We start from the raw sequence: 12255 nt of genomic DNA on the forward strand, positions 1-12255 counted from the left end.
GAACAGATGAAGCCATTCTGTCATCTTAAGTACTCACTGGAAAATTCCCAGTGTCAAAAGAAGCTATAATCTATTTATTCAGCAGAAGTCTTGAACACAGTGCACTGCGTCATCTCCAGATCTCACTGGTAGCTGGAGCCTTGCAGTTATTATCATATGTACCTGCTACGTTGTAACCTTCCTCCACTTCCTCTCTCTATCTGGCTCCACAGAAAGCACCATTTTATTTTCTCTCTGAATTTTGTATGTTTTCCCACAGACTCTATGCCATCAGTAAGATCATAAAATATTTTTTTCTGGTATGTGGCTTATTTTATTTAGTATATTGTCTACCGAATTTGTCTCTGTTGTAGCAAGAGTTAGAATTTTCTTTCTTGAGACTAACAATGCACAGACACAGACTGTACAGTTTCTTCCATTATTTGTTCTTTGACTCATCGTTAGATTTGCTCTTGCTCTCTCTCCTCAGTCAAGACTGAGTATTTCCAGATCCCTGAGATCAATCAGCTTTATCTTCTGGGAGTTCAGTCAATCTCCAGGGTCAGTTTCAGCCACAACAGCTATGGTGCCTTGTGGCTCTGTGTTTCAGGTGGGGTTGTTAAAAAGCTAATTCTGGACCATTTGGGTGGTTTAAAGAAGCGCTTCCACAGCATGCCTCCTGAATGTCTGAGAGGAGAGGGGAGAGATGCAGGACCCCAAGCACAGATGCTTGTTAAAATATACCTACATATGCATGTACACAGGCACTTCAAAATATTTGCCAAAGACGGCTGAGACTAGCTACCGAGCTTCTCGCTGCCTTACATTCAGGTAAGACTGTGTAGGTGGGAATAGGCTTTACATCCTCAGCCTATCGCACAGCGTTGCTCACTGAACTTCAGGCGCCGGGTCACCCAAATGCCTGCTTCCACCTTCATCACCACTGCCAAAATTCTCTCTCACATACAAAGAAACCTTCTGGATCCCGTATCTGTTAGAAATGGATATTCTTTAATTTTCTCATGTAGAATTTTGTATAAATTTTGAAGTGTTCTTAAGTTAATTGTTTTTCTCTTGTTGGTGTATTTTTTTTTTTCTCATTGTTTCTGGGAGAAAATGTGGGTTTTTTTCATTTTTGTTCATTTTCTGACATGGTTTAAGTTATGGTTTTTAGTGAGAATGTATATATTTCATTATATATTCACCTACATTTAATAATATGTTTTAATAATTAATCAACAGTTTTCCTCATTAAAATACTTTCTTATAGCATAATTCTTTCAGACATTGACGCTGTCATACTAACATTGTTCCTTCACGTCACAGTATAGTGCCATGCTACGTAACATATACTATGATTTTTTTTTTCAGATTGCCTTGTGTACTTTAATATTGAATTATCTTTTCCCTTTTTGAGCATCTGGATTTTTAAAAAAAATTAAAGCTCAAGTAGGTCCTCCGTTTCTACTTTTAGGTACTTCACCAGGGTGCCGCCATGATGCCCTGTAACAGCACCGAGCACCCTTCTTTCTTCATCCTTCAAGGCATTCCTGGGATGGAAGACAAGCACAAATGGATATCTGTTCCCTTCTCCTCCATGTACTTCATCACTGTGATGGGGAACTGTACCATTCTTTTCACCATCTCCATAGAGCGCTCCCTGCACAAGCCCATGTTCCTGCTCCTCTTCCTGTTGGCACTCACTGACTTGGGCATGTCCACCACCACCATTCCTAAGGTGCTCTGCATATTCTGGTTCGGACAGAGCAAGATAAGCTACAAGGGCTGTTTGGTCCAGCTGTTCTTCATCCACTCCATCTCAGCCATGCAGTCATCTGTCCTGATGACCATGGCCTTTGACCGCTATGTGGCTATCTGTAAGCCTTTGCGTTATTCCACCATCCTTTCCAATAGTCGCGTTGGGCTCATAGGCCTAGTAAGTTTGGTACGAGCAATCCTCTTTATTCTTCCCATGCCCGTCCTCCTCCAGCGTATGCCCTTTCATGCCAACCGAGTCATCCCCACCACCTACTGTGAGCACATGGCTGTGGTGAAGATGGTGTGTGTGGATACCACAGTCAACCGGATATATGGTCTGGTTGTGGCCTTGCTGGTGGTTGGGATAGATATTTCGGCTATTGCCTCATCTTATGTGTTGATTATACGAGCTATCCTGCATCTTTCTTCCAGGGAAGCCCACCACAAAGCAGTGAACACCTGCACCACACATATCTGTGTCATGCTCGTCTCCTACACCCCCAGTCTTTTCTCCTTTCTGACTCATCGCTTTGGAAGAGGCATTCCACCTCACATCCACACCATTCTTGGCAACCTCTACTTCCTTGTACCACCAATGCTCAATCCTATTATTTATGGAGTGAAAACCAAGGAATTTAGGGACAAAGTTACCAAATATTTATGTAGGAGGAAGGGACATATAGTCTTTTCTCACAATCAGAAACTTGTTTGATAGTCCAGCAGTTATATTAGGAAGCAAAGGTCTAGGGGGAACTGACTAATGGTAGAAATACACTGAAATGTCAGAGTAGCAGCCATAATATTTATTCTTGGATAAAAAAGCTAAGACATGGAAGAACTTCTTGGTTTCAGTAACTCAAAAGCGACACAGTTATTCCTTTTGGGATAAAATAATGATCATTTGCTCTTAATATTTAACAGTGTTGAGCAAGCTACTTGTGATAATGTATATAAAGGCGCTTTAAATGCCATCATACACTCTATTCATGAACGACAGTGAGGAACATTTTTATACAAAGTATCACAGAGCAAACTAACTTTCTCATTCTCAATAAATGGTCAAATACTATAATATATAATTTGCCAAGGCATGCACAGTCAAGCCAGATGTGGGGTTTTGTGTGTGTGTTTGTGGAAGGTGGTGTGTGGTGGAAGGTTTGGGCGTGGTGGAAAGGCTATTGGGAGATAGAAAAGATGTTTGAGAGGAGTGCAAAGGGTCAAGTAAGTTGGAGGATGAATAAAGAGTCATTGTTTTAGCATCCCAGGCAGAAGCCTAACACTTGGACCACAGGACTTACTGCTTCCTTTTGAACTAGGGAATACATATTTGACACAAGCTCAGATGTCTAGAGAAACTTCACAGAAGAAGGAAAAATATTAGGAAACTCTTGACAATGAATATGTTAATACGTTTTAAAATTTTTTAAAATTTACTATAATTTATTCAAATTACATCTCAGTTGTTATCCCTGGCTTCTATCTTTCCATTCCCACCCTCCTTCCCTCTTCTGCCCTATTCCCCTCCCCTAGACCTCTGACAGAAGGGGCCCTCCTCCCCCACCATATGACCACAGCTTTTCAGGATGCTTCGGGATAGCCTGCTCCCCCTTCCTCTGTGTGTCTCGGGGCCTCACCACCAAAAAGGAAGTGGTCAAATCCCGGGCACCAGAGTTCATGTCAGAAGCTGTGCCCGCATTGATATGGGTTTTAATTACTTGCATATTTGCAAAAATTGCTGGAGTCAACATTTCTACTTCTCACAACTAAATCCATGTGAGAGAAGATCCTCCTGCCTCTCTCTCTCTCCCTCCTTACGGAGCTGTTTCAGTTTCATAAGATTTATTTTATAAATTTCATTCATATTGGTGTTTTGACTACGTGTGTGTGTGTGTGTGTGTGTGTGTGTGTGTGTGTGTGTGTGTGTGTGATTCCCTGGGACTGCAGTTAAAGGCAGTTGTGAACTGCCATTTTGATGCTGGGAAATGCTCCCAGGTCCTCTGGAAGAGTAGGGAGTTCTCATAAGCACTGAACCATCTCTCTAGCCCTGAGAAGACTCTCTTGTGATGGAACAACTCTGAGAATGTCTTAAGAGCAAAAGCTGTGAAAATCAGCTCTACACTGGAAATCATTATGGAATTGTGCCTGAGGATTGTCTGACATAAAAACCAGTGCGCTGCGTATAGACCCATGATACACTCTGAGATTAGTAGCCAGCTCATCCAGGCACTTGTCCCACAGACTTGACTCTTGCTTTGTGTTGAGTCCATTTCACTATGTGCTTGACTGGTGTGGAACTTGCTGTGTAGACCAAGGTGACCTCAAACTCAGCGGTCCACCTGGCTTTGCTTTTCCAGTGCTGAGATTAAAGGACTGTACACTCATATCTATCCAGTCTCACAGATTAAAACATAGTTCCTAATTTTTAGTACAAAAATTATTTATCTTGGTTACCAAAAATCATAAACCGTAACTGTAGTTCATTCAGAATGATTTGGAAAGCCTTCTGTAGGAAACAAATAAATAAAACAGTTCTAGAAAGAGTTTCTACAGGCTACATCGTTGTCAGTCTTTATATCCTTCTGAATTTTTTTTCATCCAAAGGGTAATAAAATGTATCATTATTATGGATCTCTATTACATTGTTATTAAAGAAATATAGGTATTTGTTAAGACAGTCAAGTGTGTTAGAATATTCAATGTAATATAATAGTGTCCTTCTAGTTAAATACATGTATATATTATATACATGTATGTATATATATATATAAGTTCTATGAGATAATCTGTATTATTTTAACTAATGGATGAGCAAGAAGATATAAATTGTATTTTTTGTGACTGAAAGCAATTTTTACTGGTTTGACAGATCAAAGATTAAAAATGTTAATACAATATATGAATTTTCTTATTTTAAAGGAAGGGCCACATTCATCTCTTTATTTTATTTTTAGTTTTTTTTGGGGGGGGCAGAGTTTCTCTGTGTAGCCTTGGCTGTCCTGGACTCTCTTTGTAGACCAAGCTGGCCTCAAACTCACAGAGGAACACCTGCCTCTGCCTCCCGAGTGCTGGGTTTACAGGCGTGTGCCACCGCACCTAGCTATCTCTTCTTATATAGTAAGATATAGTAATATAGCAAACAATATAGTAAGATGTACTAAGTGACACAGTAAGATAAAACAAACCCCATCATATTTAAAAATAAAAGCCATCAGAAAAAAAAAAAGCCCATGAGAAGGTAAAAGAATCAGAAACCCACTCGTTTAACATTCAGGAGTCCCATAAAAGTGCTAAATTAAAAGCTATAGTATATATGCAGAGGACCTGGTGCAGGCTTATATAAGCTGTACATTACAATTCATAACAGTAGCAAAATTACAGTTATGAAGTAGCAACGGAGATAATTTTATGAAGATTGCTGCTTCAGTCTTTGTGCATTTGTATGAGCTTGGCTCGGTTGTCCTGGCGGCCTTCTGCTCCTTGTGGTGTCCAGGCCCTCTGTTTCTTCCATTCCTTCTGCTTCCTCTCCCACAGGGTTCCTCGAGCTCTAAGGGGGAGCGATTGCATGGAGACATCTCATTTAGAAGATATCAACTGAATATTTTAAAATTAAATGAAGTAAACAATGTACAAAGAACAAGGAGTATTGTACCACACATTTCCTAGGACCAAAATATAAAGTCTTCACCAGAGTATAGAGATTTTGATATTAATTGTGGACTGTTGATATTAGTTCCAATGCAACAGAGCTGTCTGAAAAGCAATTTAGTTTCCAGGTGGTCCCACTTTGATTAACTCAAACACCCTAGAATTCAATCAGATTAAGCTTAGGCAGTGGCTAGACAAGTGATAAATGGAAAAGATTGTAATTTGGGTACAGTCTCTTCCCATTTAATTTTTACATGAATTTTATGCCACTTCCTCAAATATAGTATAGTATTAATGGTAAAAATTTTTCAATATTGTTTTTGTGTATTTTAAAAAGATTAGTTTTAAATTTTTAGCAGTACAAAGTGTCATGATCACATTGTTGTCCATTTTGATATAACCAGAACTGTTGATCAGATAATCTTAAAAAATGTAATAACTGGAAAAAGAATCAGTGATGTCTGGGCATATGTGAAAGCTTGGGGGATCACTGTTTTTGTGGAAGAATATTTTAAGTTTTAGTAAATGTCTAAGTGTGAATTGAAGGAAAGCATACCCTTGACGCAATATAGTCATCTTAAATGTCTTTTATGGAAAAAAATATTTATGATGAAGTCAATATCATATTGGAAGAACTGAATTACTGTTTACAGTTTACACAAATTGGAATACATTGAAGTTTAGTTATTTATTAGCTCTAGAGCAATAGTTCTCAGCCTTCCTGGTGCTGCAGCCCTTTAATATGGTTCCTCATGTTGTGGTGACCCCAATCCATAAAATTATCTCCGTAGCTACTTCATAACTGTAATTTTGCTACTGTTATGAATTGTAATGTAAATGTTTTTGGAGTTATAGGTTTGCCAAAGGGGTCGTGCCTGGGTGATGTGACCCACAGGTTGAGAACCGCTGTCCTAGAGACTTGTGTTGTATGACTGTTGACATAGTTTAAGCAGTCACCTATTGGTAGATACTTAGTTCCAAGGTTTTGTTGCTTTCAGAAGAATGACATAAGGAGTCTGTTATATAGATCATTCACTCACTGTTTGCATAAACAGTGCTATTTGTTTTTGTTTTTATGGTTTTTTGAGCTAGGGTTTCTCTGTGTTAGCCTTGACTGTCCTGGACTCACTTTGTAGACCAGGCTGGCCTCGAACTCACAGCGATCCGCCCGCCTCTGCCTCCCGAGTGCTGGGATTAAAGGCGTGTGCCATCACGCCCGGCTACAAGTGCTATTAAAGAACAAATATGTAAAAATAACACTATGGGAGAAAACAGATTTACACTTCTTTTTCTTAATTCAGCAGCTTTTGACAGCTCTTAAAAACAAAACAAACACAACATCAACTCTCAGCTATAAAATATGTTGAATCTACTGCCAATCCCCAAGGATGACTGGAGATGTTATAACATGTGTGAGCATCTCAGAGATGGCATAAAAATTGTCACACGCTTGAGTAGCTTGCGCAGGTCTTGTACTTATAGTCACAATATCTCTGAGTTCCTATGTAGATCTGCAATCTTTCACCAATCCAACATTAATAAATATATGGACTGATTCTAACAATTCTTTAAAATTTTAAAAAATTTTTACATATATATTTGTATTATTACACATATATACAATAAAGTACCTAGAGCAAGAAGAACCATGAAACAATCAGGAATTATATAACTGTTACATTCTTAGTGTTTTGGCTATTTGTATTTGGCAACCTTGTAGAAAACATTTTTCCTATCTTGGTGAGTCTAAAATTCTGAATGTAAATCAATATTTATAATATTTCATCCTTATCAACTTAAAACATCGTTCTAGACTTTAAAACATCTTAACTTCTAAATAACTAAGCTTCATTGTAAAACTAAGCTACCTGGTCTTCAACCTCATCAGAGACTTAACAAGGAATAAAATTAATTACCTGAGTATACCGGGAGTGCAGGTTAGCAGCTTCCAAAATGAGAAGATGACAGAGACAATTTGCTGCCTGAACACTGGCCAACACTCTCTGTTATTGTCGGAACATCATCTTCAGCCTTCTGGACCAATATCTCTGGCAGATATATTTGTGAATCAGGAACTATTGCCCTGTCTTGGCAAAGTTTGGCTGTTGACTCTGGCTGCATCCAAGCTTGCCCCTTTTTAGGTAGAATTTTATCTGTGGTAGAAACCAGGACATTTTGCCCAGTAGTATGTTTGCCACATTTGACTCTATCTCCATAAGGAGGTTCTTTGATGCTCATCATCTTCTTTGAGGTAGGCTGGGTGTTGCCAGGAGTTAAACTGTCTCATTTTCAGTGACTCTTTAAAATAATAAAAACATCTTTAAATGCCATATTCTGTATGTCTCTAAGGTTTTGAAGACCTTATCTAACTCTAACTATTCTTATTTTGCATTTGAAAAATTATATTTTAATTATTTTAGTTAGTGTATAAAATATTAAGTTTTATCATGACATTTTTCACATTCCACCATCTTCCTCCAACTTGTCATCCCAGATTCCATTCTGCTTTCATTCCCTATGTACACAAAATATGTTTAAATACAGTTTTGCACAAGAGAAAATATGTGATACTTTTCTCTTTCTCTCCATTACCATATCCTATACCCTTAAGCCTTTCTTACCATCTTACTGCCCCCTTATATTTTAATGTTCTGTACACAGACATCTAAATTCATATTTCAACCACAAGAGAAAACATGAAGGAACCAATAATGACAAGTCCCAGTGGAACTATCCCAGTGAAGATTTCTGGGAATGCAGAGTGAGGGTACACTATCTGTAGCATTTGCCATTTGACAGGAACTCCTGTTAGAGATAAAACTCTTGATCATAGACACTTCGGTAAACAGGCACCAGACTAATCCACCCTCTTTAGAAACCAAGCTTGCTTTCAATCCTTCAGCACATTGTATCAGGGCTAATCTGTACAGAGACCAGAATATGGTAGAGATGGTGCCGTACCATTTCTTTGTTTAGGCCATCTTTCTTTTAGCTCATTTATTCTTGGGAAAAACATGTTCCTTGCCATGGGTTGCACAGTAACTTTAAGGAGAGATGTCTGTGACAAAAACTGAGGACTCCAGTCAACAGTGATACTGGGATTTGATTTTAGAAGTGTATCCTTCAGCTCCACTCAAGTGTTATGAAGACTTTTGCTTCAGTTTACATCAATACTAAGCCTTATGAAAAATTCTGTTGAATAAACACCTCCCAGTTGTCAAAAGACTTCCATTCTCACATGCTTGATGAGAAAAAGTTGCTTGTTTCAGTTGCTTTATTCTAGGATAAATATTTTTATCTGTTCTTTATTATCTTATTTAAAGTGCTTAAAACAAAACATATACAGAATGCTACATGTCATATGAACAATGGTCAAATGTATGTTTTCTTGCTTTGCTACACAGAAAGAAAAATAAGTATGGAAATTTTCATTATCCAAGCTTCCCTCTGCCTTTGCTCCTGCTCAGCCCTTGGCTTTTGGGTGATTACCTCATGCAGCCCCACCCTGCCCAGTTGACAAAATTTTTTCAGCAATATATGATAAATGGCCAGCATTTTGAAGTTCTCTAATGGTCTAGATTTTTGTCAGACCCACTAATTTATACAGTCATAACAGTTTACCAAGCCAGGAGCTCATCACAGTACACTGCAAATGAACTGGAGCAGGCCCACGGGTACAATTAATTGCCTGGACACAGAATGAGTATCAGAAATGTAGAAACTAGATGGAGGTGTGTCAAGGCTTTCAAATACAGGGTAAGTATAATAGAAAGGGAAGATATTTTTATTTCTCCAAATAATTTGTAACTGTTTATTCTTCAATCACAGCAGAGTTTAAGTTGAATTTTGTTACTGAACGTGTGGTAGTCACTTAATTGTTGCCATGTTTCTTGAGATGGAAGCTTCTCCTACTGAGTATTCCACTTAGTCGTGCTTTACCACTTTTTCAGTCCTTGTGCTCTAGAAACGGGACTAACTGCGTGGGAAGATACAGTCAGATAGGTCAGGATCTGCATGCAGGCTTAGCTGCTCACTGCTTAGTGATTGGGGGAAGGCTATATAAAGAGGCCAAATCTTTTCAAGTTAATATGCAAAGCATGCTCTTACATAACTTGATTTGTAGTTGAAACATTATACATAAAATGCCTGGGGCAACTAAGAGAACTATCCCAAACACAAGGTACTTCTATTGCAGTTGATGGAAAGTAAGAAATAGAAAATGTGGTCTTCCATTAACAGAGAAACATTCCAGTCTTAGCTGTTGCCCTGAACCCTTTTTTATAGGTTCTTATTACTGAGCATATTAACCTACTTGATTTTGCTCCTGTAACATAGCTGCATCCTATAATCCTTCATAAATGAGATTATACTTTGAGGATAAGAGAAAATTGACCCATGAATATTCTTAGTTTTTTTTTTTTATGTATTCCGACATGCTGATCCTGATGGTGACTGAAAGGTAGCGTCAGGCGTACACACTTTCCTCATGCTCAAAACCTCAACAGGAAATGAATATGCTTGAAGAGCCCACCATAGATCCATGATAATGCCACAGTCTTCCCCCACCTGTACATGCCCCCAAACATCTCATAAGAATGTGTTTATATTGTGAGTAAATTGGGGTCTATTTTAACAGACTGATGTGTGGTTTCTTTTACACCTTATGTGGAAAATGTATATATGTTTTATTTTAGGCATCTTCTAATCCAATCAGTACCAAGAAAAATCCAGGGTAAAGATGTTCATACAGAAAGACTTCTCTGTTCTAGCCTAAAACAGCTAAAATTGCTATTAGAATTTACAGACTGTCCTAGTCTAAGTGAAGAAGACATTTAGGTAAGTCAAAGATGATGGCTAGAGATAAAGATGACAAATTTCTAACTCATAATTACCCATTTTAGAATTTTAAACACAATGTTACAGGTTGAAATTGGTGTTCAGAAATGTAAGGCCATTTGTTCCAGCACTGAGCTCAGTGACTCCATCTTTGTACTAAGATGGTGATTAACAGTTGTCTTTACAGTCCATACTTCTATTCTGTGCAACTTGTTTTAGACATAACATTTTATAATTTGTATTTTTTACACTGATGCATTATTGGAACTTTTATTCATGATTTAAAACATAACAACAGAGCAATACTTCACCATGTAATATAAATTGCTCTTTATTCAGGAGCTAAATCTTTCTCGGTGAATTAATATGAAGCTAATGCCATTTCAGAAACAAAGACTTTTCACTTCACGTGCATTTTTTTTTAAGGATAGAGTTCCTTCTCACAGGAATATTTTGAGTTATGAGTCTAGACATCTAACTTAGTTTGTAATGAAAAAATTCAAATTATGTGTTTCAATAGTCCATGAATCCTGTCTGTATATGGCACACACACACACACACACACACACACACACACACACACACACACAATATCGCAATCATTTGAATAGTCTTGGGAAAATCCCACATCACTAACAAATTAAAAAGTCACAATGGATTGAGTAATTACTCTTTAGTTTCCTGAGCAGTTATCATAAGGTAGGTTCCAGTGAAAAGCACACCAGGATCCTTTAAGCAAGAAGATAGTAATTAGAAATAAACAGAACTTGAGAATGAGAGCCTAGAGAAAATGGAGAGAGAAGTCATTTGCGGTCTATTCTTTACATAATTTGCAGTTTATTTGGACATATTACTGGGTCTTGGATGGTTGTCAAAGGTCTCCTCATCATTTACTTAGTTGAAGGGTTAATCCTGGCGTTCAAATCCTATGAAGCTCATCTGCACAAGCATCTGGCCACCTTGTCCCGTATCTCCTTCATTTTTATACCATAGATAATCGGGTTGAACGTTGAAGGTACGAGAAGGTAAAGATTGGCAAGGGTAATGTGAGCATGAGGTGGAATATTGCGGCCGAGGCGGTGGGTGATAGATGAAAACAGTGCAGGTACATAAGTGATGAGAATGACAAAGAGGTGGGCTGAGCAGGTATTGAGGGCTTTGAAGGTGGCATCTTGAGAGTTGAGGCGTAGCACAGCCTGCAGGATGAGGACATACGAGAAGCCAATTAGAAGCAGATCAAGCCCCACTACAAGCAAGACCACGAAGAGCCCATAAATACGATTGGGTGTGGTGTTACTACAGGCCATTTTTACCACAGCCATGTGCTCACAGTATGTGTGGGGAATGATCCTGTGACAGAAAGTCAGCCTTTGAAGAAGAAGAGGCATGGGCAGGATAAGGATCACACCCTTGGCGAATGCCACCAGTCCTAAGCGTCCAACTAGAGAATGACTCAGAATGGTGTTGTAGCGCAGTGGCTGACATACAGCCACAAAACGGTCAAAGGCCATCGCAACAAGCAGGGCTGATCGTACCACTGATGCTCCGTGGATGAAAAACATCTGTGTGAAACAGGCAGAGGCACCTATGACCCGATCATCAAACCAGAAGAGGCACAGGACCTTGGGCACAAGAGCTAGAGTAGAGATGAGGTCAGCCACCATCAGCAGGGCCAGGAACAGGTACATTGGTGTGTGAAGTGTGGGGTGTCTGACAACCAAGAAGAGGATAGCCCCATTGCCGATGAGAATGGCCAAGAGCATGGAGGTGAATGGAACCGAGAGCCACAAGTGTTGAGACTCTAAGCCAGGTACACCCATCAGCGTGAAAGTCATGGAGTTGGAGTGGTTGAAGATTAACATGCCAGAAACTGGTAGTGGTTGTTAAGTAAGGTTGAGATACCTGCCAATGAGACACAGGTGTTGGTTGCTTTTGCTGGTTTTGGTTCCAATGGTTTGTTGAGACCCAGAGAAAAATGTCATAATGCCTTCTCACAATCATGAAATTCACAGCCCAGCTTTATTCCCATCTCTAAGT

General features: G+C 38.9%; 2 protein-coding genes across 2 annotated transcripts; one reads left to right on the top strand and one right to left on the bottom strand.

Annotated features, from left to right (window-relative positions):
• Window positions 1-1471: 1471 nt before the first annotated feature.
• On the top strand, window positions 1472-2449 carry LOC127192248 (olfactory receptor 52D1-like). The gene has a single exon (XM_051149574.1). The coding sequence runs from the start codon at window positions 1475-1477 to the stop codon at window positions 2447-2449; it is 975 nt and encodes a 324-aa protein (XP_051005531.1). The 5' UTR covers window positions 1472-1474.
• Window positions 2450-11153: 8704 nt separating this feature from the next.
• Window positions 11154-12080, bottom strand: LOC127192249 (olfactory receptor 52P1-like). Its single transcript, XM_051149575.1, has one exon. It carries the CDS (start codon window positions 12078-12080, stop codon window positions 11154-11156), a length of 927 nt encoding a protein of 308 aa, XP_051005532.1.
• Window positions 12081-12255: the final 175 nt, after the last annotated feature.

This window comes from Acomys russatus, chromosome 7, assembly GCF_903995435.1.
Source record: "Acomys russatus chromosome 7, mAcoRus1.1, whole genome shotgun sequence".
NCBI lineage: Eukaryota > Metazoa > Chordata > Mammalia > Rodentia > Muridae > Acomys > Acomys russatus.

Coding starts and splice junctions, on each gene's coding strand:
- LOC127192248 (XM_051149574.1), top strand. CDS start 1,475: ATGATGCCCTGTAACAGCACCGAGCACCCTTCTTTCTTCATCCTTCAA.
- LOC127192249 (XM_051149575.1), bottom strand. CDS start 12,080: ATGTTAATCTTCAACCACTCCAACTCCATGACTTTCACGCTGATGGGT.